The sequence below is a fragment of the Spermophilus citellus genome, assembly GCF_964194105.1.
Source record: "Spermophilus citellus genome assembly, chromosome: 2".
Taxonomy (NCBI): Eukaryota; Metazoa; Chordata; class Mammalia; order Rodentia; family Sciuridae; genus Spermophilus; species Spermophilus citellus.
In genome coordinates, this window is record NC_138183.1 from 213,927,705 (window position 1) to 213,951,223 (window position 23,519).

Genomic DNA, 23,519 nt, shown 5'->3' on the forward strand with positions numbered 1-23,519 from the left:
AAGAGAAAAAAAAATCTTGAAATGAAAAGAAGTTTTCTAAAAGCCCTTCCCGTTTAAACAGATGAAAATAAAGTTGAAGAGGAAAATTTACAGTAGTAATTTATCTCTGTAGATAAAAGCAGACCCACAGGACCTGAGTTTACCAGTATGATTTTAGATCATGTATTTAACTTCTCTAAACTTTAGTTTTGTTTATCTCAGAAGCATAAATAAAATAATATCTCAGATATAATTATTGTTGAATGCTAAATGAGATAAACTAGACACATGTTTACTACTCTGCATGGCACTTAGAAAAGGCTCAATATATGATCTAATTAATATTTCACTTTCCTGTCAGGCTGCATTCTTAAAGAAAGCATTGTTTGTTCTGCTTTATTGTTTCATTTTTAACATATCTATTTGCTTATAAGGATTTAGGACTGTGGTTTTATAGATGTGACTTATTTATTCCAGCAGGATTGAATAAGCCTACCTGACTTGCCTTTAAGAACCACATCAAAGACCCATTTCTTTATGAACAGGGGTATGTACATGCAGTGAAAACTGTCAGACCTTATCTATACCCCTGAGTATCCTAATGTATTAAGAAAAATTCTCCATTCTTTCAGAATATTGCATTTGTGCAAATCAGCTGCTGCTTAGAGCAAAACCACATTCCTTCTGCCTACAGTTTTATTAAGAATTGTTTTTAATTTTAGATCACTAATACAGTCACATAACTTACAGAATGTCCTTTTTTTAACAAATGATATCCTGGGCTCTCTCTAAAGATTGCACCAGCATAGTCAATTGATTGCTCTTTTCTCTTCTCCTATTCTTTCATCCAACATCCAACCCCATGAATGTGGGATGGGTCATACTGAATCCTGAGGCCCCAGAGTAAGTTATTGTTTCACCCAACATAGTCCAGAGATTGTAATGAAGAAAACAAAGAAACCAGCTTGAAATTGTAAGCCAGAACTTAAAGCTTAGTATAATTACCTTCTTTGGAAAATGCCAGTTCCTAATGAAAAACAAATGAATACTACCAAATACTTAGTTCCCACCCCAGATATTGAACACTTTACACAAGGCTCTAGCAGGAACATATTAGACATCTTTCTTTCATGTTTTTTTGTTTGTTTGTTTGGTTGGTTGGTTTTTGTTTGTTTTTTGTTTTTTTGTGGTTTTTTTGTGGTTTTTTTTTTTTTTTTTGGTGGACAAAGGGGTACTGGGGATTGAACTCAGGGATACTCAACCACTGAACCACATAACACAGCCCTATTTTGTATTAATTTAGAGACAAGGTCTCACTGCCTTACTTAGCACCTCATGGTTGCTGAGGCTGGCTTTGAACTGGAGATCCTCCTGTCTCAGCCTTCTGAGCTGCTGGGATTACAGGCATGCGCCACTGTGCCTGGCATGTGTTCGCCGTCTTTCTTTAAAAAGAAAGGGGAAAAGTTTTAGAAAGTAAAATATATCACATCTTTTGTCTTCCTCCTTGTTTCTGTTAAGTAGTTTCTTTCAGTGTTAGATTTCTAAAATTATACTTTTTTGTTGTTGTTTTGTTACCGGAGATTGAACCAAGAGGCACTCAACCACTGAGCCACATCCCCAGCCCTGTTTTGTATTTTATTTAGAGACAAGGTCTTACTGAGTTGCTTAGTGCCTTGCTTTTGCTGAGCCTGGCTTTAAACCCAAGATCTTCCTGCCTTAGCCTCTCAAGCTGCTGGGATTACAGGCGTGTGTTATCACACGCGGCTAAAGTTATACCTTTAAAGGCTTGTAAAAACCATTAGCATTTGGTAGAACTTGGTCATCTAACCATAAAAATGAATTTTAATAGTTTTCACTTTTAAACCTCTACAACACTCATATTTCTTTTTCATTTTTGCCTTTTCTTTTCTTGAGCCAGGATCTCATTATGTTGCCCAGGCTGGGCTCAAACTCCTGGGCTGAAGTGATCCTCCTGCCTTAGCCTCCCAAGTAGTTGGGACTACAGACACATCCCATCATTCCTAACTTGCTTTGATTTCCAAGTTCACCGCATTGACTATTTTGTTCCAGTGTATTTTTAAGATTAAAAATATGTTTACTTACCGCTGATAATGTCTTCTACTATTTGAGGAACTAGACATGGAACATGGAGCCCTCACTTGGATAGTTTTTAGGGAGCATTGAACAGCAACATGAAAAATGGAATATAAGGAAACAAAGCATTGATATCAAGCAGTGAGAAACTGGTGATATGTGATGGAGCAAGAGGAGATAGAAATCTAGAGAAGCAGTGAACTGCAAGATTTTTAAAAGGCAAGCACAAGCAAAAAAAAAAAAGAAGCTTTTCAAGATCACTTTTTATTCAAGCAACATTTACTGAATACTAATACTGTGTATTAGCTTCTGTGCTGACACTGTGAATACAATAAAAGCATCAAAATGTATTCTCTGACCTCAAAGACATTCCTTTAAAGAAGAGAACACATTTATATAGATAGTATTTTTATCATATAACTTATTATCATTAAAGGCATAGAAAAAAAAAGATACCCTTGGTATAGCACACTCTGACTTTTCTTTGATAATCCTATTCATACTTAAGGATTTTGTTTCTTTTTTCTTTGTTATTTTTAGTTATGATACAACACCAGGGTATACCTTGACCTAATCACAAAAGCATGGGAACCCAGCCTGCTCCAGTTCCGTACCTGGCACTCCTCGTGCGCCGTGCCACCCAATTCTTAAGGTTTTATTTTAGGCATGGCTTCTTCTGGAAAGCCTTAATACTGTTTGCAATATATTCACTATGGGGAGTTACAGATTGTTGTTACAGATGTTGTGAGATGTTACTTTGAAGTAGTTGATCTAATATCAGTTTTGAGTAAGAATCAAACTTATAAATAGGGGTCATTTTTTTTTCACTCAAAGAGTGGTATAAGTTCACCATGAGTGCATTTATAATGTACTTTTCTACATGTACAATATACATATATCACTTTATCATTTAACAAATAGTTTACTTAATAACAAATATTTATGGACTTTCTAGTTCCTGAGTGTTCAGGCTGTCTTATGCCATTGTTATGCTGCACAGTTGCTTTCACCATTTAGATAGAGTGCCCAAGCATTGAGCTCAGGCAGTGAGGTTACAGAGGTAAACACAGAAGTGGTGAGTCTGCCCTTAAGGGCCTATTAGGATCTGTAACTGAACAGCAGCATTATGCGTATGGTGAGTGCTGCTAGAGGGAGTACAGGACAGTTAGTGAATGTATTATAATCTGCTGTGTGAGATTACTGAAGGCTGCCCAGGGAAGTAACAGCGAAACTGAGACTGCAAATGAGGGGTAGTTTAGAAAGTGGGGGAGAGTGTTACAAAGCCTTAACTAGGAAAAAAAAAAAAAAAAAAAGAGGCAATGATTTGTCTTCTAGAATGAGACGGTCCATAAAATGGAGCAAGGCCCTTTTGCTGAGAACAACTACAAAATGTGAAAACATATCATCTATTCGAAGGTATCAGAAAAGTAAGTTAGTAAAGCACTATCCAGCTAAGATGCAGAAAAGAAAATCTAAAGAAATAATACTGACATTTCAGGATGCTTTTGCCTGAAAGGCATTTGCCAGTGCAGAAGCAACAACTAAAAAGATTTGTGTTGTACTGTTGCTAACCTTACATGGGTAGGAATACAGAAACACAGATTTCTTTTTGGAAAGGCGCTTTTAATTTCCTGGTGCTATGCATTAGGAATCCTGAAAAAGTGAACCCAAAATAAGGGCAAAGTAGAGATCAGTGAGCCCTGGAATGACCTGCAACCCAAGTTCAAGTCATCTGGATGGTCCAGGATATTCTGAAACCCCAATGTTGGGTTAAGACGTTCTTAGCTTTCTAGTGTTTCCAGGTTCCTTGCTGAGATAAATCAAAATTCTTTCTAGATGACAATTATTATAGGCCTCAAGTTTATTGTAGGCCTCAAAATATTTCTACAATCAGTTTTTCAAATAAAAATTTCAGAACATAATTAAATATAATGAGTCACACGTGAGCATAAGACACCATTATCAAGCATCAGGTGAAAAGAGTAGGCATTAAAAACAGCTGTAGCACTACAGAAATTAGTTGTTTCTATCAGGGATTTGGAAATAACCAAGCTTGCTAACTTCAAAGAACTGGAAATGTTTTTTTAAATAGCATATTTGAGAAAAAAGAATTTTACAACCTGATTAAATGTGAGTTTAGGAACGGATCTGATTTCAGGTCAGAAAAAAATATCCAGGCAGATGCACAGGCAGATGCAAGGATGAGACAGAGGGTACAAGAAATACAGTGGATACCAGCAAAGATTTGATGTGTATTTAAATGGGAGTTCAAACGGAAGGTGAAAATATCACAAACAATAATTGAAGAGATGATGGCCAAGATCAAAACAGTTGAAAGATAACATGCTACAATTCAAAAGCACAAAATGACTTCAATTGTACAATTTTTGATTGTCATTCAACTCTAGGTATATACCTAAGAAGTAAAAATGTGTCAACATAAACATTCATAGCAGTATTGTTCACAATTAGCTCAAAAGTGAGAGCAATTAAGATATCTATCACCTGACGAATGTGGCTTGAGGAATAAAATTCTAGACACATTCTAGTAAAACTACAGAATGCAAGGAAAAAATATAAAAGCAGTCACTGGGGTTTGGGTGAGGCACTGGAATTACCTTCTAAAACCAATAAGTGAACTAATACATGAGTTTTCAACAGGAACTATGGAATCAAAAAGATCGAAGACATTTTAACAATTGGCATCTAAATTGTGCTGAAAGAAAATAACTGCCAACATGAATTCTTCCCTGTTCAAATATCCTTTCAAGATGAAGCTGAAGCTGAAATGAGGATATTTTTAGAATACCAAAAATAAAATTTAAGAGAGAGAGGAAAGCATTTGACTCAGGAAACCTTTACTGAAGTGAGGAACTAAAGGGCATTAGGCAAAAAGAAAGTGGTCCCTGATGGAAGTCTCAAATGGAAGGCAAGTCATAAGGATTAACAAAAATAGTAAAAATATACACCTCCATAGTTCCACTCACAGTACATACCCAACAACCTTGATTTCATAGTTCACCAAAGGACACAGACTAGAAGTTTATAATAGCACTGTTCATAAAACTTGCAACTTACTTTTCAAATATCTGTCGTCAGTAAACTCGATAAGTTGTATACAGTAACTCCACTCCCTCTTATCTAACGTTTTGCCTTCCAAGATTTCAGTTACCAGAGATCACAAGAAGAGTGAGATATTTTGAGAGCCCACATTCAAGTAAATTTTATTACAGTATTTTTTTCTTTTCTATTGTATTATTGATCTCTTCCATGCCTTGTTGGTAAATTAAACTTCTTGTATTTATGGAAAATATAGTATTTATAGGGCTCAGTACTATCCAGTTTCAGGCATCTACTGACATCTTGGTATGTATTCCCTGTATTAAAGGGAGATTAATCACGGAAAAACATCTACAGCCATAAAAAAGGAATGATCACAAAAACACAATGTATTATTCCCTTTATGCTTAGTATACTAATAGAGAAAACTGATCACCTCTGCCCTTAGCAATTAGGACAGTGGTTACCCTGTGGAATTGCAGATGCCTAAGATTGACTAGGAGCAGTTTACCAGAGGGCTAAGGTGTTGTCTCATAATCTGAATGTGAGTTTCACAGCTGAATTCAGTTTGAAAATTCACCATGATATGCATTTATAATGTACTTTTCTACATGTACATTATACATTAAAAGATTTTTTGTTTGTTTTGGAGTACTGGGAATTTGAACTCGGGGGCACTCAATGAATGAACCACACCCCCAGCTCTATTTTGTATTTTATTTAGAGACAGGGTCTCACTGAGTTGCTTAGCACCTCTCTTTTTACTGAAGCTGGCTGGCTTTGAACTGGCGATCCTACTGTCTTAGCCTCCCAAACCATGGGATTATAGGTGTGTACCATTGCACCAAGCTACATCAAAATATTGATAACTCACTGAATATGGACTATATAAAATGTTTATTGGAAAGAAGAAATGTAGGGCAATTAAGGCATGGGAGGTATAAATTTATAAAATGTCAAAAACTTGTGTGTTTTAGCAGGGCACAGTGGCTCACTTTTATTGTCCCAGCTACTAGGGAGATTGAGGAAAATCACTTGAACCCAGGAGTTTGGCACCAGCCTGGGCAACATAACAAGACCCCTCCCTTTCTCTCTCTCTCTCTCTCTCTCTCTCTCTCTCTCTCTCTCTCTTTTTTCTCCTCTCTCTCCTTTCTCTCTCTCCTGTCTCTCTCTCTCCTCTCCTCTCTCTCTCCTCTCCTCTCTCTCTCCTCTCCTCTCTCTCTCTCTCCTCTCCTCTCTCTCTCCTCTCCTCTCTCTCTCCTCTCCTCTCTCTCTCTCTCTCCTCTCCTCTCTCTCTCTCCTCTCTCTCTCTCCTTCTCTTCTCTCTCTCTCTTTCTCTCTTCTCTCTCTCTCTCTCTTTCTCTCCTCTCTCTCTCTCTTTGTTAACTTGGGTTTTAGACTCAGAACAGATGATTCATTTTGCCCCCTAAAATCACTAATAAGCAGTTTTAAAATTAGAAGTAAGCAATCCAAATACATTTAAATGGAGTTTCAGTTATTGTCTGGGAATATTTTAAGTAAATTAAAACTGAATTGTATTGAATACTTCAGTAAGAGTGTCTTCCGTACTTATAGACCTTTGTCTATTTTGCTACTTACATATTGTTCGGTTTCTAAACACCACTCAATCTGGCATTATCCCTTGGGAGTTAATGGCACTTAATGTCTGTTGTTCCCTAGAGGAATCATGAAAGAAAGCAAAGATGCAAATTTTCTCTTGGGGTAAAATAGAAAATTAATTGAAGAAGAAAAGGTATAATTTAAGGTATAGTTAATATTGGGAGGAAATTATAATTTTCACATTTGTAGATTTTGAACACCAGTTATTACTAACAGAGTTCACACTTACACATGCAGCAGCTTGTAAAGCTTATGTTTCTATTTTCATCTGGTTTTATTTTATATATGACTATGTAAGCCATAATAATCACTTTTATGCCTTTTATATGCTTATTCTTTACTTACTTCAGACTCAACATCAGTTGGCTTTTAAATTCCATAGTAAGATTTTGAAAGAAGTACTCCAACGAAAAATGAATTGTATTTTTGTCATAGTGATTCTGCTGCATGGGTTACAAGCACTCTATCTCCATGCTTGGATAAACTCCATCAAAAGCACATTATCCTCCTACTTCTGTGGCCAGCTGCCTAATTGTATCTGCTGTAACCACACGCTGTTGGAACATGATACCAATGAAGAACAGAAATGATGAATTACTCCCTGCAGGTGATAGTGATAATGATAATTTTTAATTTCCTTCTTCCTCACAAGGTCTAGTCTGATCTTATTTCATTGGTTGCCATTCTGTTACATACACATGATGTGTCCCCTTTAAAGACTGATTACACCAAAATACATGAAACAAATAATTTGTTTTTATTCAAAGTTATTGTTCTTCAAGTGAACATGAATAAAATGAACTGCATTTACTTTCATACATATGGAATAAACATGCAAAATGTGACTTAAAACAGATTTTTAAATGATTCACTTTACAAATACTATAGTTATTTTCTTTTTGGAAATCCACAAAAAATGATGAACAGCTCATTCTAGAACTGTATTCTAATGCTTATGTACATTTAGAATACACAGTAAAGCCACGTGCTCATTTTCCCGTTGTGTGCAAATGTAAATGTGGGAGAGTCTCAACAAATTTTAAGAGTGCTTAACTATCCCAGAAATGTGCATGTGTTCTCCTTTCATTCTGTTTTCTTCTATCATTGTAGTTTTTATTTTTGTACTAGTTATTTTCCACCCGTCACCCTTCTCTTAGTCTCAGGGACTTATTTTTTGGACTGTGGTATAATTCAGTAAAATTTAATTACCATCTTACCTTTTACAGATTAACCCATCTCCTATAAATACTTGATCTTAATGCTGGTTTGTTTTTTCCCCCCTCAGCAATCCCCAGTGCCCCTGATAAGATGCTATTGTGGGACAAAAGAGAAGCTTATTCTGTGGTTAGTCCTGAGCTTATTTGATCTTTGCCAAGCACATGACCAGTTATTTATTGCTATTACCTATTAGTCATCATTTCCCATTTCCTATTGTTGTTTATTCTTATATTTGAATGACTTCCACTGGGAGAGTACAAATTCATTGAAATTAACATTTAAGAGACCAAAGATGGGGTTGGGATTGTGGCTCAGTGGTAGAGCACCTGCCTCACACACATGAGGCACTGGGTTCAGTCCTTAGCACCACATAAAAATAAATGAATAAAATGAAGATGTTGTGTTTATTTAAAAAAAAAAAAACATTTAAGAGACCAAAGATAACCTGTCAATGATGTAACAAGGTCCTGAAACTAAGTTTAAAAAATAGTAACATGTTATACTCTCAAGACAAAATATTTTTCTTTTCTAATCAGCTGATATATATAATTGGATATATCACTATTGCTTTCAAATGGCACTGCAGAAATAAAAATGAGAACCTTAGGTCAATTGGCTTATATGGTTCCATGTCAAGTTTAATTTTTTTTAATCTCTATTAAGAATCACTTATCCAATAGTCCCCACCCCTCTTATCTTTGAGAGAGATGTTTCAAGACCCTTGGTGGATTCCTGAAAGCATAAATAGTACCAAACCCTATGTGTACTATATATTTTCCTATATGTCCATACCTATTATAAAGTTTAATTTATAAATTAGGCCCAGCGCCAGACATGATAGCACATGCCTACAATTCCAGTTACCCAGGAAGCTGAGGCAGGAGGATTGCAAATTTGAGGCCAGCCTCAGGAACTTAGCAAGATGCTATCTTAAACAATAAGAATACTAGGGATTGTAGCTCAGCGATAGAGCACCCCTGAGTTCAATCCCCAGTACTGGGTGCATTGAGGAGGCGAGTGTGACGGGGGATAATCTGGTACAGTAAGAGATTAACAATAAAAACAGGACAGTTAAAACAATTGACTATAAGATTTTTAAAACTAATGAATTATTTCTGGAATTTTTATTTAGTATTTCCAGATGGTGGTTGACCCTGGGTAACAAACAGAAAGCAAAACCATGGATAAGGGGAAACTTCTATCAGGCAAAAAGTAAAGAAAGCTCTATCTTTTTTAAGAGACCTTCTAATTTTCTTGCCTTTGAGAATAAATACCCATTTTAAATAAACCAGAACCTCTCTTTGGTTTTTCAGAGCTAGTGTCTGAGTGGTAACTATCTGAGGTATCATTATCTGTGAATAATTTTAGTTGCAGGTGAATCTCTTCCTAACTTACCTCATTTTTCTGCTTTCTACTTGTGTGTGCTTAAGGAAGTGATTTCTAGTATTACTCTAAACCAAACATCCTTAAGAAGGCAAAGCTGCTTGAGGAGTCAGAACCTGTGTGGTACACATCAAAGGGAACCATACTAGAATGTACATGCATTTTAAGATTTATCTCTGAGAGATCCCTTCCAAATGCTTATGGCCAAAAGTAATTAAATCTTTCATTTTTATTTTCTAATGTTGTGAACTCAGGTATCAGCCTATCCTTTTCAGACCTGTATTCTATGATTATAACTATAATTATTCTACCATAGTATTGCTTGTCTGTTTTTCACCAGAGTTTAAAATATATTTCTCTTCATGTATCATATGCATTTCAAACTTGGGTCTAAAAGTCTTTAATATGATTATGTAGTTTGATAATTCTTATTACTATGGCTATTCCATTATTTATTCTCCTACTTTATTCTTTTTCCCAATTATGTTTTGTTAATCTTTCAATGGAAAATACTGTTTTTGTAGAATTGCTAGTTGGAGGTGACTTTTTTTTTTTTCCAAATTCATGTAGTTCCCACTACATGTTAGCCCTTGAAGGAATAAAGATGAATGAGAGGACTGTGGGAACTGAGACAAAGGTAATAGTTGAATTGAATACCACCCGTCCATGTGGTATTATAAATATTATTAAAAATAACATTTTCAGGGCTGGGGTTGTGGCTCAAGTGGTAGAGTGCTCGCCTAGCACATGTGAGGCACTGGGTTCGATCCTCAGCACCACATAAAAATAAAATAAAGATATTGTGTTTGTGTCCACCTAAAACTAAAAAATAAATATTTTTTTAAAAATTACATTTTCATAGAACTTCTTCATTCATGTTGGGAATGTCAATATAGATAAGCACATATTCATATTCATAAGAATATGAATACTCCAAATCTAACACATACTGTCATATATTCACATTTGTACAACATACAACATGTGCCCATAACATACATACTGAATATGAAGATGCTTTTTTTAGCTAGTGTATTGTGACTTTTTTTCATATCAGTCACTATTTACCTTTAGATTACCTTTTTTTTTTTTTTTTTTTTTTTTTTTTTGCTACTAGTGATTAAGCCCAGGGATACACTTAATCACTGAGTTACATCCTCATCCCTTTTTGTTTTATTTTTTGAGAAAGGGTTTCACTAAGTTGCTGAGGCTGCCTGTGAACCTGTGGTCCACCTGCCTCCCCTGGCCTTTCAAGCAATGGGATTATAGACATGAGCTATTGAGCCCAGAAAAACAAGGACTACATTTGATTGCCAAATAGTGTATCAAGAAAAAGCATTTCTCCACTGGCCACAAGTCCAACACAATGTTTGGATTTTCACACCAAGAACCACTTCTCCAATTCTTTGTGACACCAATTGAGTGTCCTACAATTCAGTTCTGACACTACCCAGTTTAGAGCAGATTCCACAGGTTAAGGACTACTCAGTCCTACAAGACTGACTCCCTCCTCAGTCACCAGTCACACATAGTGGGTCCCCACGTTACCCACAATTCTGTCCAAGTTGGCTACAAATCAAGGGTTTCTCAATGCCCTCCTCTGTATCAATCATTTTCTATAGTGGTTCACAGAATTCAAAGAAACACTTTACTTTTACTGGTTTATTATAAAAGAAATGATAGGATCCCAGACCAGGAGTTCTGTCCTCATGGAGTTATGCTGTGCCACCCTCCTGGCACATGGATGCATCCACCAACCTGGAAGCTCTTCAGAAGTTGTGTTATGTTGTCATGATCTATTAAATCATTGGCCATTAAAAGTTAGCTCAATATTCAGCCCTTTTTCTCTCTGTGGAGAATTTTTATCTGGTTTTTCTTTCTACATAGGTCAAGCATTTTTTCACATGCTTATTAATAATTTGATTTTTCTTTTATAAATTTCCTGCTTTATCTTATGTTCATTTGTTGGTGTATATGTAAATAATTTGTAGCTGCTTAATATGCAAAAGACAGTTACTTAATAAATTATCCTGATTACGTAGTAGCGCTAGTTATATTTAAGAGATTAAAGAATAGGGACTGGGGTTGTGGCTCAGTGGTAGAGCACTCGCCCAGCACATACATGAGGTGCTGGTTTTGATCCTCAGCACCACATAAAAAAATAAATAAATAAAATAAAGGTATTATGCTCAACTACACCTAAAAAAAATATTTTTAAAAAATATCAAAGAATAAAAATCTTATTAAATTTTTTTGAGAACCTACTATATAACATTGTGCTAGGTTGGGGCATAGAAATATAAGTTACACCTCAGTCCTGCTCTTAAGTAAATTGCCGTCTCAGGAAAGACTATAATATAGTGTGGTAAGTACTATTATAGAATTATGTATACATAATAAGCACATTCATTCAGCAAATAGTTATTGTGTGCTATAGAACTGGGACTGCTCTGGGCACTAAGAATATAGTGGTGAATCAGGTAGACATATAGGAATAAATAAAACAATCTGTTGCTCAGGACCACATCATTTTATACCTCTGTTTGGTATTATTATAAATAGTATTTTAATTCTCTCTTGGTATCTAAAATGTAATGAACTTTAAGGTTAAATATTGAATTTGCTTTGGACCCAATCCATATTAACCCTACAAGATCAATAAAATTTCACATTCTTAGCAAGAGCAGCGGAGTACACAAATTAGTTTCATAGTAAATTTTCAATAATCAATGTCTGGTTTTTAACACTTTTTAAGCTTAATTTAATGCCAGTTTTGAACATAGAATATGTCAAGCTAGTTCCATTAATGAAAGAAAAAGCAATGATTAATTTAAATTTTAATTTAAAACTATCACAGGGACCCCAGGAATTAACTTTGGAGGTTTTCCTTTGGGTATTTGTTTAAACATAAATTTTATTTCAGTACTGTTATTTGTTTGTATTATATTTTCAGAAAATAGGTAACATTTAAAAATTATTTCTTGATTCCATCACAAATATTCCTAGTACTTGACTTTAAAATTGGATTCACTAGACCAGAAGAAATTACATGAAATGGCTTTGTATAAGACTACATTTCCATTGTTTATTGATGTGCATCAACACATCACAAGATGTAGTAGCTTGAAGCCACAATCATTTATGATCCTGCAGTCTAGACAGGACTTAGCTTACTAGTGCTTCTGCTGGTCTATCTTGGGGTCTGTCCTACAGCTTCATTGTCTGGAGTCCTCACTAGAGATGGAGGTCCACAGTGGCTTAAACCACACATCTGCATCCCAGTTGGAAAGTGCAGTCATCCATGGACTGGCCGAACCCCTCCCTTTCCCTGGTCTCTTGCTTTTGGTAGTCTGCTTGACCATTTTTCTAATAAAAAATATATATATTGATTGATTAACCTTGTTACATTTATTAGTGTGTTTCTGTGGGGAAAAGACAAGTGATATTACTTCATTTTTACATCTTTCCCAGGATAATGACTTTTTATAATTTTAAGAGGTATCTGGTCTTTGAAGTGGTTTTCAATTTGCCATGTCTTGAGACTAATTACATCATGTAATTAGTTTAATACTCATTTGTATTCTTTTTTTTTTTAACAGGCAATTGCTGGCTACTTTGATATATATTTTGAGAAGAATTGCCATAACAAGGTAAGTAACATGAGTTATTCATAAGAATTAATTATGCAGAGTACATTGTATTTTATTTTTGTGCCCTAAGGTGTTTGATCATAAGCATTTTGCTGTTGTAAGCAATTGGAACTCGTATTTGATTTAGTAGATTAATGTACCATGATATTAAAAATCTTGTACTTCATCAGATACTTTTAAACTTTACCAATGTAGGTCGTGTTCTCCACGGGCCCCCAGAGTACCAAAACACACTGGAAACAAACAGTGTTTCTACTGGAAAAGCCATTTTCAGTTAAAGCAGGTAAGAAAGAAAAGAAGCGGAAAGTATCTTATTCATTCTAAAGTAAACAGTATTCATTTTGCAGCCATTCTTTATGTGCCTACTGTACTTTATATTATAACTGATCTAAGATGTTATTAGAACTTACCATCTACATAAATCTTAGACAGCAATATCATTTAAATATGTACTTTAGGGCTGGAATTGTGGCGCATGGGTGGGAGCCGGGTTCAATTCTCAGCACCACATAAAAATAAAGGCATTGTGTTGTGTCCATCCAAACCTAAAAAATAAATATTTAAAAAAAAAAAAAGTTGATGGTTGCTATAAATAAAGCCAGAATGGCGACTTTCAAAAAAAAAAAAAAGTACTTTAATTTTAAGGTAATTTGTACCTAATAGGGAATATTATATTGCTCAAAAATACCGCAAAATAATTCCAAAAATTTCTTTAGGCAATAACTAGTATTTAATAAGATGCAAACATAACGAAAAATATTTTCATTTTCTAAATGATTAAAGAGACATCACCAATAGAAGTATAGTTATATACTTATGGCATTATTATAAATAGTATTTCAATTCTCTCTTGGTATCTAAAATGTAATGAACTTTAATAATACTAAATTAAAATAAAAATAAAAAGGATTCTTATTTTTTTAAACTAATGTTCAATAGTTATATATTCAGTATACATTTGTCTGGAATTCTCTCCAGTATCTCCTCTCTGGTCCATCTGTTTATATCTTACTCAGTTCAAGGGCTGATCAAATTCTGTATTCCTTTGTTTTAACCTCATTGCTTGTTTACTTGTATTTGCACCTGTAGTTATCATGTACCACACACTTAACTACAAAAATTAGAATTTGATTATGAAATTTCTTATCTTTTTATAATGAAAGTCTTATTCCACCTTAACTGAAAGCCTTCTGAAGGACAGGAATGCTCATTACACAAAATTCAATGAAAAGAGACTCCATATCACTAGTAACTAGGGAGAGGCCAAATAACTAGAATCGTGAAACACTTTCTCATCCATCAGTTTGGTGGGGGAAAAAATTCCATAAAATTTAACACTGCTAATTGCTGGCAATAATGTAGTCCAATTAAATTTTCATGCTCTTTTCCTGTTAGTTTTAGTAGGTGTAACTGAATGAACAGTTTGATACCATCAAGTTAGATCTAAATATGCCATCCCTGCAACCCAGCAATTTTTTTTTTCTTGGCATATATTCTGAACAGTCTCTCCTATAACATGTATGCAAAAAATTAAATTGAAGGAGCTGGGACAGAATGTTAAGATTTGACGGAGCTAAATGAATGGTGAGCTTTAAATGGTCATTTTCCTAATCTGTTTCTGTTTCATAAAATTCCAAGATAGTTTAGATTTCGTATTGATCTATAAATTGAATAATAGATGCAAATAAACACTACTAGTGAAAAGCTGCAGCTCGTCATTTTCTTGCTTTGAAGCTGAATGCTATGGAAATAAGACCTTGATAGTGTCATTTTCAGTCTCCAGAAAGCTAGAGTACAGCAAAACTGAAGTGAGGCGGACACAAATAAAGTCCTTTTATTTATTTATTTAGTTAGTTAGTTAGTTAGTTGTAAATGGACACAATATCTTTATTTTATTTTTATGTGGTGCTGAGGATTGAACCCAGAGCTTCTCACGTGCTAGGCAAGCGCTCTACCACTGAGCCACAACCCCAGCTCACAAATAAAGTCCTTTTAGATCCTTACTTTTTGTTTTTGTTTTTCTGTAGCTCTGTTATTTGCATTACATTAATGTTTGGAAACTTGAAAAATGTTACTTTTTTATACTAACCATTTTGCCACCTCTTTTTTTTTTAAAGGTAGCACTAGCCTTTCCTCTAGGGATGGTTTATATAAGGGCCTGGTCCTTCTGGAATCTATTGAATACAGTCCAGAAAGACTGCATTCTGGATTCACATAAAGGGTATATGGACACTTTTTACCAAAGCTTAAAAATGAGCACTGAAAAAACTAAAACTAAGTTAGTGGCAACAAAGGAAAGCAGTAAAACTTAAACACTTAAAAATTCTTGAAGTCCAGCATTCAGACATTGAGTATGGGAAAATATCATTTGGGAGAAACAGAACCTGAAACAATGGAATTGACAGATAAGCATGTTTGAGTAAATACCAACTACTTTTTTTTTTTGATGATGCTGGGGATTGAACCCAGGGTCTTGTGCATACAAGACAAACACTCTACCAACTGAGCTATATCCCCAGCCTCCAACTACATTTTTATGAATGTAGCAAGGAGAATATGAGAAGATCATTTAAATACAAATGGAACTTCTAGAATATCTGAAGTGAAAATGATATTTGATGGAATTAGTGGCCGAAGAAAATATGAACGAACTTGAAGATTTAAACAGAAAGGGAAAAGGATTTTTATTTTTTAAAAACTGCATTCATAATAACGTGTGGAAAAATACCAAACACTATCCTAAGGGTGATAATAGGATTCAGTGAAAGAAGGTGGAAGAATAAAGGCATGAAAAAAAAAAGGATATAGGGACAGAAAATACAGTTGATGAAATAAATGGTCAAATTTTCTTACATTTGATAAAAGCTCTAACCCAGATTTAAGAAATTTTGTAATAAACACACAAAAAAAGAAAAAAAAAAACACCTACGATACACGAATTGCTGATCAGCAAAAATCTTTTAGAAACTTAAAGCCCTTAACCATGAGCTAAGGAAAAGTGAAACATGTAGAGAGGGACAAAAAAAAAAAGTAACCTCAAAATACTTATCAGAAACTATGTAGAGTCAGATGATGTTTTCAAGAAACATCTGAAAGAAATTGGCAATCTGGATTCTATATCTAGAAGGAACATAATTTGGGGGAGTGGGGGGTACTTTATATATTGGCAATACAAGATACACCAAGCTAAGTGTTTCAAGTGGAAATAGAAAATCACAAAGCAAAAAAAAAGAAGTGGAAAATGACAAATTATGAATGTTTGAATACATAGAAGAGGCTGCTTTCTCATTTATTTAATTTCTTAAAAGAGAATTGACTAGCTAAAGCAAAAAATATTGTGAGTTTCAAAACATGGGGAAATAAAATATGTAACAATGATAGAAGATTAAAGAAAATGAAGATGTATTGAAGTTTTTTTTTTTAGAGAATTTTTTAATATTTATTTTTTAGTTTTCGGTGGACACAATATCTTTATTTTATTTGCATATGGTGCTAAGGATCAAACCCAGTGCCCCGCGCATGCCAGGCAAACGCGCTACCGATGAGCCACATCCCCAGCCCCAAAGAAAATATTATTTATAGCAGCATCAAGACAAATTAAATCTTAGGGATAAAAATTTAATAAATTAGTAAACCTATATACTCAAAACTTTAGAATAATAAATTGAGAGTAATTTTAAAGAACTAATTAAATGAAGAGAAATACTCAGAGTTGGAACAGTGGTATTGTTAAGATGTACTTCTCCCAAATTTTGTTGATTCAGTGCAGTCTCAATCAAAATTCCAGTTTTGTAGAAATTGACAAACTAATTCTAAAATTAATATGAAAATGCAGAAGACCTAGAATAGCCAAAATAATTTTGAGAAAGAATCTTGTTGGATATCTTGTACTGTGTGATTTCTAGACTCTTAAAAATGTTATATTAATTCAGATAGTATAGTATACTACAGACATATAGATTAATTTCACACAGAGAATCCATAAATATACCTCTCTGTATAATTAGAATTTTACAAAAAGCAGTATATTTCAGTGGCTAGTCTTTACAACAAAATGTGCTATAACAACTAAATATTCATATAAGAAAACAATGCGTCTCCATTCTTAGTGCCACACCCAAAAACTAACATGCACAAAAACTGAGTGGATTATAGATCTAAATATAAAAGCTTAAGACTATAAAATTTATAGAAGGTAACTTACAATAATCTTTGAGACTTTAGGGTAGTGAATATATGAAAGTGGATGTTGGCAAGACACTGAACTATAATGTATGAAATATGCACACTTTATTTTGGGTAAATAACACCTTAATAAAGTTAATATTTTAAACAATTCATTGGACAGAAAATATCTGTAGAAGAAAACACAAACTCCTTACTGTGGCTGTTTATAGTCCGGCCATTATTTTTAATCATTTTCACCCCCAGCCTTTCAAAACCCCGTATGCTCTAGCTATACACACTGGTCCTTTTTCAGCTAACTTTCCTATGTCTTCTTCCTCCTTGCCTTTGTCCAAGGTGTCTTCTACCTAGGAAGTTGTTCTGACCACTTTTACTTGATAAATTCCAATTTACCCTTTGCAACTCAGCTCATTTCTGTAAATCTTTCTTCACTATCCCCAGAAAGTTAATTCCACCTTTCTTTGTTCTCCCAAATCAATTTATTTGCTTACATATGTGTTATAACATCTCAGTATGCTGTGATAAAGAGTGCTAATAGAAGATGAGTTACTTGCCTCTCCTTTTTGATCTGATATGGTACTTGGTATATTGTAAACATTAGGCTGAATTATAAATACAATAATTGCATGGTCATTGAAATTTAATTTCCTCTAGTCAGTTTAAGTGATACTATGCCAATGGAATTTAGCTGGCTGCTATATATGGTTGGCCCAGTTTGCCAACTCTGATGTTCTGAGAAATTTCATATGGTACTTGACTTAGTGTTCAGATTGATCTTTGTGTGGCTGAAAAGAGTTCTCTGTAGTTAGGTTTAAACTAAGAGTAGTTTTTTACTCAGTGTGCTATAAAATTTTTAAATAAAATCAGGAGTGTAGTTGGGAGATTTTTACCATGTATATGAGGCGTTTTGGGGTACCGAAAAGGTGATGTAAGATTATTTTTTCTTTGAAGTTCTAGATACTGAACCCAGGGTGCTCTATCCCTGAGCTATTATTATCATCAGCCCTTTTTGTTTTTTATTTTGAGATAAGAGCTCTTAAATTTTCCTTGACTGATCTTCAGCTTGTGATCCTATGCCTCAGCCTCCCAACTACTGGGATTATAGGCATGTACCATCACATTCTTGTCAGATGACAAGAAAGTCTTTTTTTTTTAATAAGCAAAATATTATAAACATTTCTGTACATTGTTCTGCTTAGGTTGGTATGTATCTATAATGTTTAGTCTTTTTGATAATGGTAAATCTATCCTTAGAGACAGACTCTATATTTAGAAAATAAGAAAAGGCAACATTAATAGAGAATTTCTCAGGCTAAGAACTTTGCATTAAAAAATGTTAAGAATTCAGGTAAAATGCACTTTGCTAAAAGCACAATGTAACTATAAAATAATGAGCGTATCTATTTTGGCTTAGTTTATTGTTTTTGTTGTTTTATTACAACCTAGTGCTAAAAATAGTTCCAAATAAAAGTACTCAATAACATCTGAACCACTTTTAGTATTGTGGGACCAAAGGATCTGCCTCCCAGAATGAGTAGATTTAAAGCAGTTAGAGAACACTTTCTTTCAATGTAGGGTATTTCTTCTTTACAAATAATGTAAAATTTTATCTTACAAGCTTATATGGTAGTATTTACTTTAAAAATCCAGATCCATTTCTTGTGGTTTAGCTTTTTTTTTTTTTTAATTTTTAGTTGTAAATGGACACAATTACTTTATTTTTATTTTATTTTTTATGTGGTGCTGAGGATCATACCCAGTGCCTCACATCATGTACTAAGCAAGTGCTCTACCACTAAGCCACAACCCCAACCCCTCATGTGATTTTGCTTTAAGAATAAAATTAAGATAAGGTTGGGCACAGTGGCACACACTGTAATCCCAGCTACTCAGAGGCTGAGGCAAGAGGACAAGTTCAAAGCCAGCCTGGCCAACTTAGTAAGACCCTGTCTCGAAATAAAAATATAAAAAGGACTGGGGATGTATCTCAGTGGTAGTGCCCCTGGGTTCAATCACCACTACCCAAAAAAAAAAAAAAAAATCAGGCAATTTATATCTCTTTGAATATGTACACATGGTATAAGTTTTTATGTGATGAAGAAATCAAGGGTTTTGTTCATTTTTTGACTCCACTTTAATGGTAATAAGAATGATTGTTGTATTTTTCTTTTCTTCTGGGAAAATGATATTTCATTGTCCTGGAAGAAATTAATTTTAAAAAAGAGTCTAACAGTTGAAATCAGTTTTGTTCTTGACTGAACTGCAGCGCTGTGTGATACACTAATAGCTAGCTGTCTGCCAGTGATAAACTCAAGAGTACAGCTCAGTTCTCCAGTGCCTTTTGCAGAACTCCCCACAATATCCACTCTCAACAACATCCGTCATTTTGTATCTATTTGACACTGATTAATTACCCTGATCTATCCTGGTGTTGCAGCCACTTCAGTTAGGCCTGAACAATTGAAGGGAGTTCAGCAGTATGAATTAATATGTTTATTATTGTGACCCTCCGTGCCATTTAATTAACTTAAATAAGTGTGTGTGTACATCCTAATCTCGGAAATTAACATTATGAAAAAAATATTTTACTCATATTTTAAGACATGAAAATAGCTGTAGCTCCTTGTATATATTAGACAATTCATGTTATTTTGCTTTTTCAGATATCTTGTTTTTAATAATTCTTAAAATTTTGTCTTCTGTGAAAACTTAAAACAGAAATATTTGTTACTAATTCATTTTGACTTGGACTATTTTTCCAAATGGAGGAAGTCCTCTTATATCACTTGAACCTGAAATTAAGAATTTTGATATTCCGCTATATAAGCAGCATGGAACATTTTCATTTTGACTCTTACACTAAAGATTGACTGAAACATTAACAAACAAGGTAACTTAGTTTTTTCAAACATATCAAATGCAACCTAATGAAAGAGCAGCAACCATTAGAGCAAATGCATTAAAAGGCTTATTTGCAGCAATACCTCATCTACATCAACAACAACAACAACAAAAAATCACAAAAGTAAATGCACCAAACTTTTTTTTAGATGGTGGTTAAACATTTTAAATAATGCCCATCACCTTTAATAATCACTGAAAAGCAAATCAGAGCAATCAAATTCTGGAGAGTTTTTTTGTTTGTTTAGCTAGATAACAGTGTTTTTGTTGTTTCTTTTTGCTTGTTTGGCTTCTAATAACATACAGTGCTGTGAAGGTGGCAGAAATATAAAACTGGAATTTATTTTATGAAGAGGCATACCTGATAATCCATCTTAAGGAATTAATTCAGAATTCAAACTTTTTTTTAATGTTCACTACTTTAAGAAGTGACAGCAACATTTAATTGCTTTTTTTCTTTAAACTAACTTGCTTTATAGATTTTTTTTTCATTTTATATAGTTAAACCTGTTGACCTTTTCTTTTGGTTTTATACTAAATAGATTATATTACTGTACTGTATTTACACAATTTATTGAATCCTCAGTGATTTAAAATGCCTTAATTTGATGAATCTCTATAATGGATCCTCTAATTTTTCTTCTATGTTTTATTTTTGTATTTTTTAAAGCATCACATTTTTTTCAAATCATTTTATCATGCTATAATTTACATATGATAAAAAAATTTGCTTTAATTTTACGGTCTGATAAGTTTTGACAAATGTCTACACCACCACATTTCCATCAGTCCCTTGTGTGATCAGCTCCCCAACTCCCAGTTCCAAGAAGGCAAGACCCCCACTGATGCGCACTGTCACTGAATTCAAGAATTCTCTATTCTAGAGTTATATATCTGTGAAATTATTCGGATGTATTCTAGCTTCATTTACTTAGCTTTCTTTTTTTTAAATCCATCTGTGTATCATTACTTTGTTCCTTATTGCCAAGTAGTATTTTGTTGTATTAACATACCACAACTTACACATTCACCTGTTGGTAGACTTTAAGATTGTTTTCAGTTAGGGGCCATTGTGAACAAAGTTTCTAGGAACATTTCATATGAAAAAATATTAGTGCAGACTGTGTTCCCATTTCTCTTGGGTTAATACCTAGAAATGAAATTACTTAGTCTTTAACACTTGATAAGAAACTGACAGATTTTTTTCAAAATGCTGTACTATTTAACATTCTTAACACAATTGTGAGTTTATGTGCTCAGCATCCTTGGCAACACCTGTACATAGAAGGTTATTTTAATATAAGCAATTCCATTAGGTATATATTTATATCTGTTTTTAGTTGACATTTGCCTGATGATTAATGATGTTGAGCATCTTTTCATATAGTTATTGGCTGTCCGTTTCTTTTTTGTGAGTTTTCTATAAAACATTTTACTTAATTTTTAAGGAGATTATTGGTCTACTTATTGAGTTGTAAGAATCATTTATGTACATTGTTAAAAGTTCTTTGTCAGATATATGTATTGCTAATATTTTTATCCCCATTCCTGGTGTTTTTTCATTTTCTTAATAACTTTTAAAGAATAGCAATTTTTAATGTTTTGATGAAGTCAGATAATTTGTAGTTTGTGGTTTTGTGTCCCAATTTTAAAACCTTAGCCTATTCTAATATCACAAAGATTTAATGTCTTTGAAAAATTCTAGTTTTGCTTTTTAGAGTTAGGTCTATAATCTGTTTCATGTTAAGTTTAGAGTTAATGATTCATCTTTTCCCAAGTGTATATTCAGTTGCTCCATTATCATTTCTCAAAATAACTATTCTTTTTCCATTTAACTACCTTGACTTCTTTGTGAAAAAATAATGGACCACATACGTATAGGTCTATTTCTGAGCTCTTGTTTATTCCACTGATCTGTATTACTGTGTGTTTTTAGGACACTATGAGTTCTCCTGCTTTTCATTCTCAAAATTGTTTTGGCTATCCTAGAATCTATATTTACATGTCCAGTTTTAAATAAGAATGTACATTTTTACCTGCAAGAAAAGCCTGTATATCCTAGGATTAGGATTATGTTAAATCTGTAGGCTCAAAAGAATAGTCATCTTCACAATATTGACTCGTTCGTCCACAAACAAAACATTTCCCCACTTACTTGGATCATCTTTAGAGTTTTTTCAGTTTTATGTGAATAAATCATGGGCATATGTTGATACATTTACCTTAAGTATTTTGTGCTGTTTTGAAACTATTGTATATATTTTTGTTTTTTGAAGTTCCTAATTCTTCATTGCTAATATATGGAAATAATCTTGGCTTTGTATGGTTTGACTGTGGTAAACATGTTAGTTCTAGTAGCTTTTTTTAAAAATTGTTTTAGAATCCTCTCTAACAATTGTTTGCAAATGAAGACTTATTTTTTATTTCCAACCTGTTGCCTCACCTGCCCATCCCCTCCCTCCCTCCCTCCCTCCCTCCCTCCCTCTCTCTCTCTCTCTCTCTCTCTCTCTCTCTCTCTTTTTAAGGAGAGAGAGAGAGAGAGAGAGAGAGAATGAATCTTTCTGTAGATGGACAAAACACAATGCCTTTATTTTTATGTGGTGCTGAGATCGAACCCAGGTCCTGCCCGTGCTAAGCAAGCGCTCTACCACTGAGCCACAATCCCAGTCCCCACCCATCTCTTTATACCCTGACAAGGACAGTGATTGGATACTGAGTACTAGTGGTGAAAATTCTCCTCCTTGCCTCACTCTGAGGCCAACAAAGAAGGCATTCCGTCTTCATCATTAACAGTAATATATCTGCACTTTTTCATGGATTCCCTTTATCAAGTTGAGGAAGATTGCTTCTGTTCCTGGCTTGCTGAGGAGCTATTATCATGAAAGACTTTTTCTACACTTCATGAAACAATCATGATTTTTCTCTTTTGATTGAAAAAGAGTTCGATGCCAGCCTGATCAAATTATTACACCTGGATTCAATAGCGGGTACAGCAAAAAAAAAGGAAAAGAAAGTATTAAAGTTTGCTTTGGCAAGTAGTTAATCTTTACTAAGATCGTTTTGAAGTTTTGTTAGGGAGCCCAAGAGTAGCCTTTACTCAGAGTGGTTTAGCTCCAGTGCTGAAGCAAAACCTGATACTTCTTCTGAAATCAAAACATTAACAGTTGTTCAGTTTCCTTCTTTCCTGGCTGCATGGAATTCAAACATCTCCAAACAAGCCCAAGCTATGGGAATTATTTGGCTTATTGCTCCCTAGGAGTTGGGTTTTTGCTCAGAACCATGGAGTTTTACCTACAATGCAAAGGCCAATTATTTAGCCAAACTCTATATTAGATTTCTCCAACTCTTTCACTGAAAATAGCATCTGCAATTAATTTTATCTTTTTCTCCCTAACAGTGTATCTAATTTATTCTAGTTCTTGTCATATG

At 34.0% G+C, this 23,519-nt stretch overlaps 1 protein-coding gene across 1 annotated transcript in view; it reads left to right on the forward strand.

Moving 5' to 3' along the window:
- Nucleotides 1-23,519, forward strand: part of PRMT3 (protein arginine methyltransferase 3) — a 139,779-nt gene that overhangs the window by 110,535 nt on the left and 5,725 nt on the right. The window contains exons 14-15 of the mRNA XM_081278816.1: nt 12,954-13,004; nt 13,200-13,287. Of these exons, the coding sequence (XP_081134942.1) occupies nt 12,954-13,004; nt 13,200-13,287 (139 nt within the window). The remainder of the gene's footprint in view (nt 1-12,953; nt 13,005-13,199; nt 13,288-23,519) is intronic.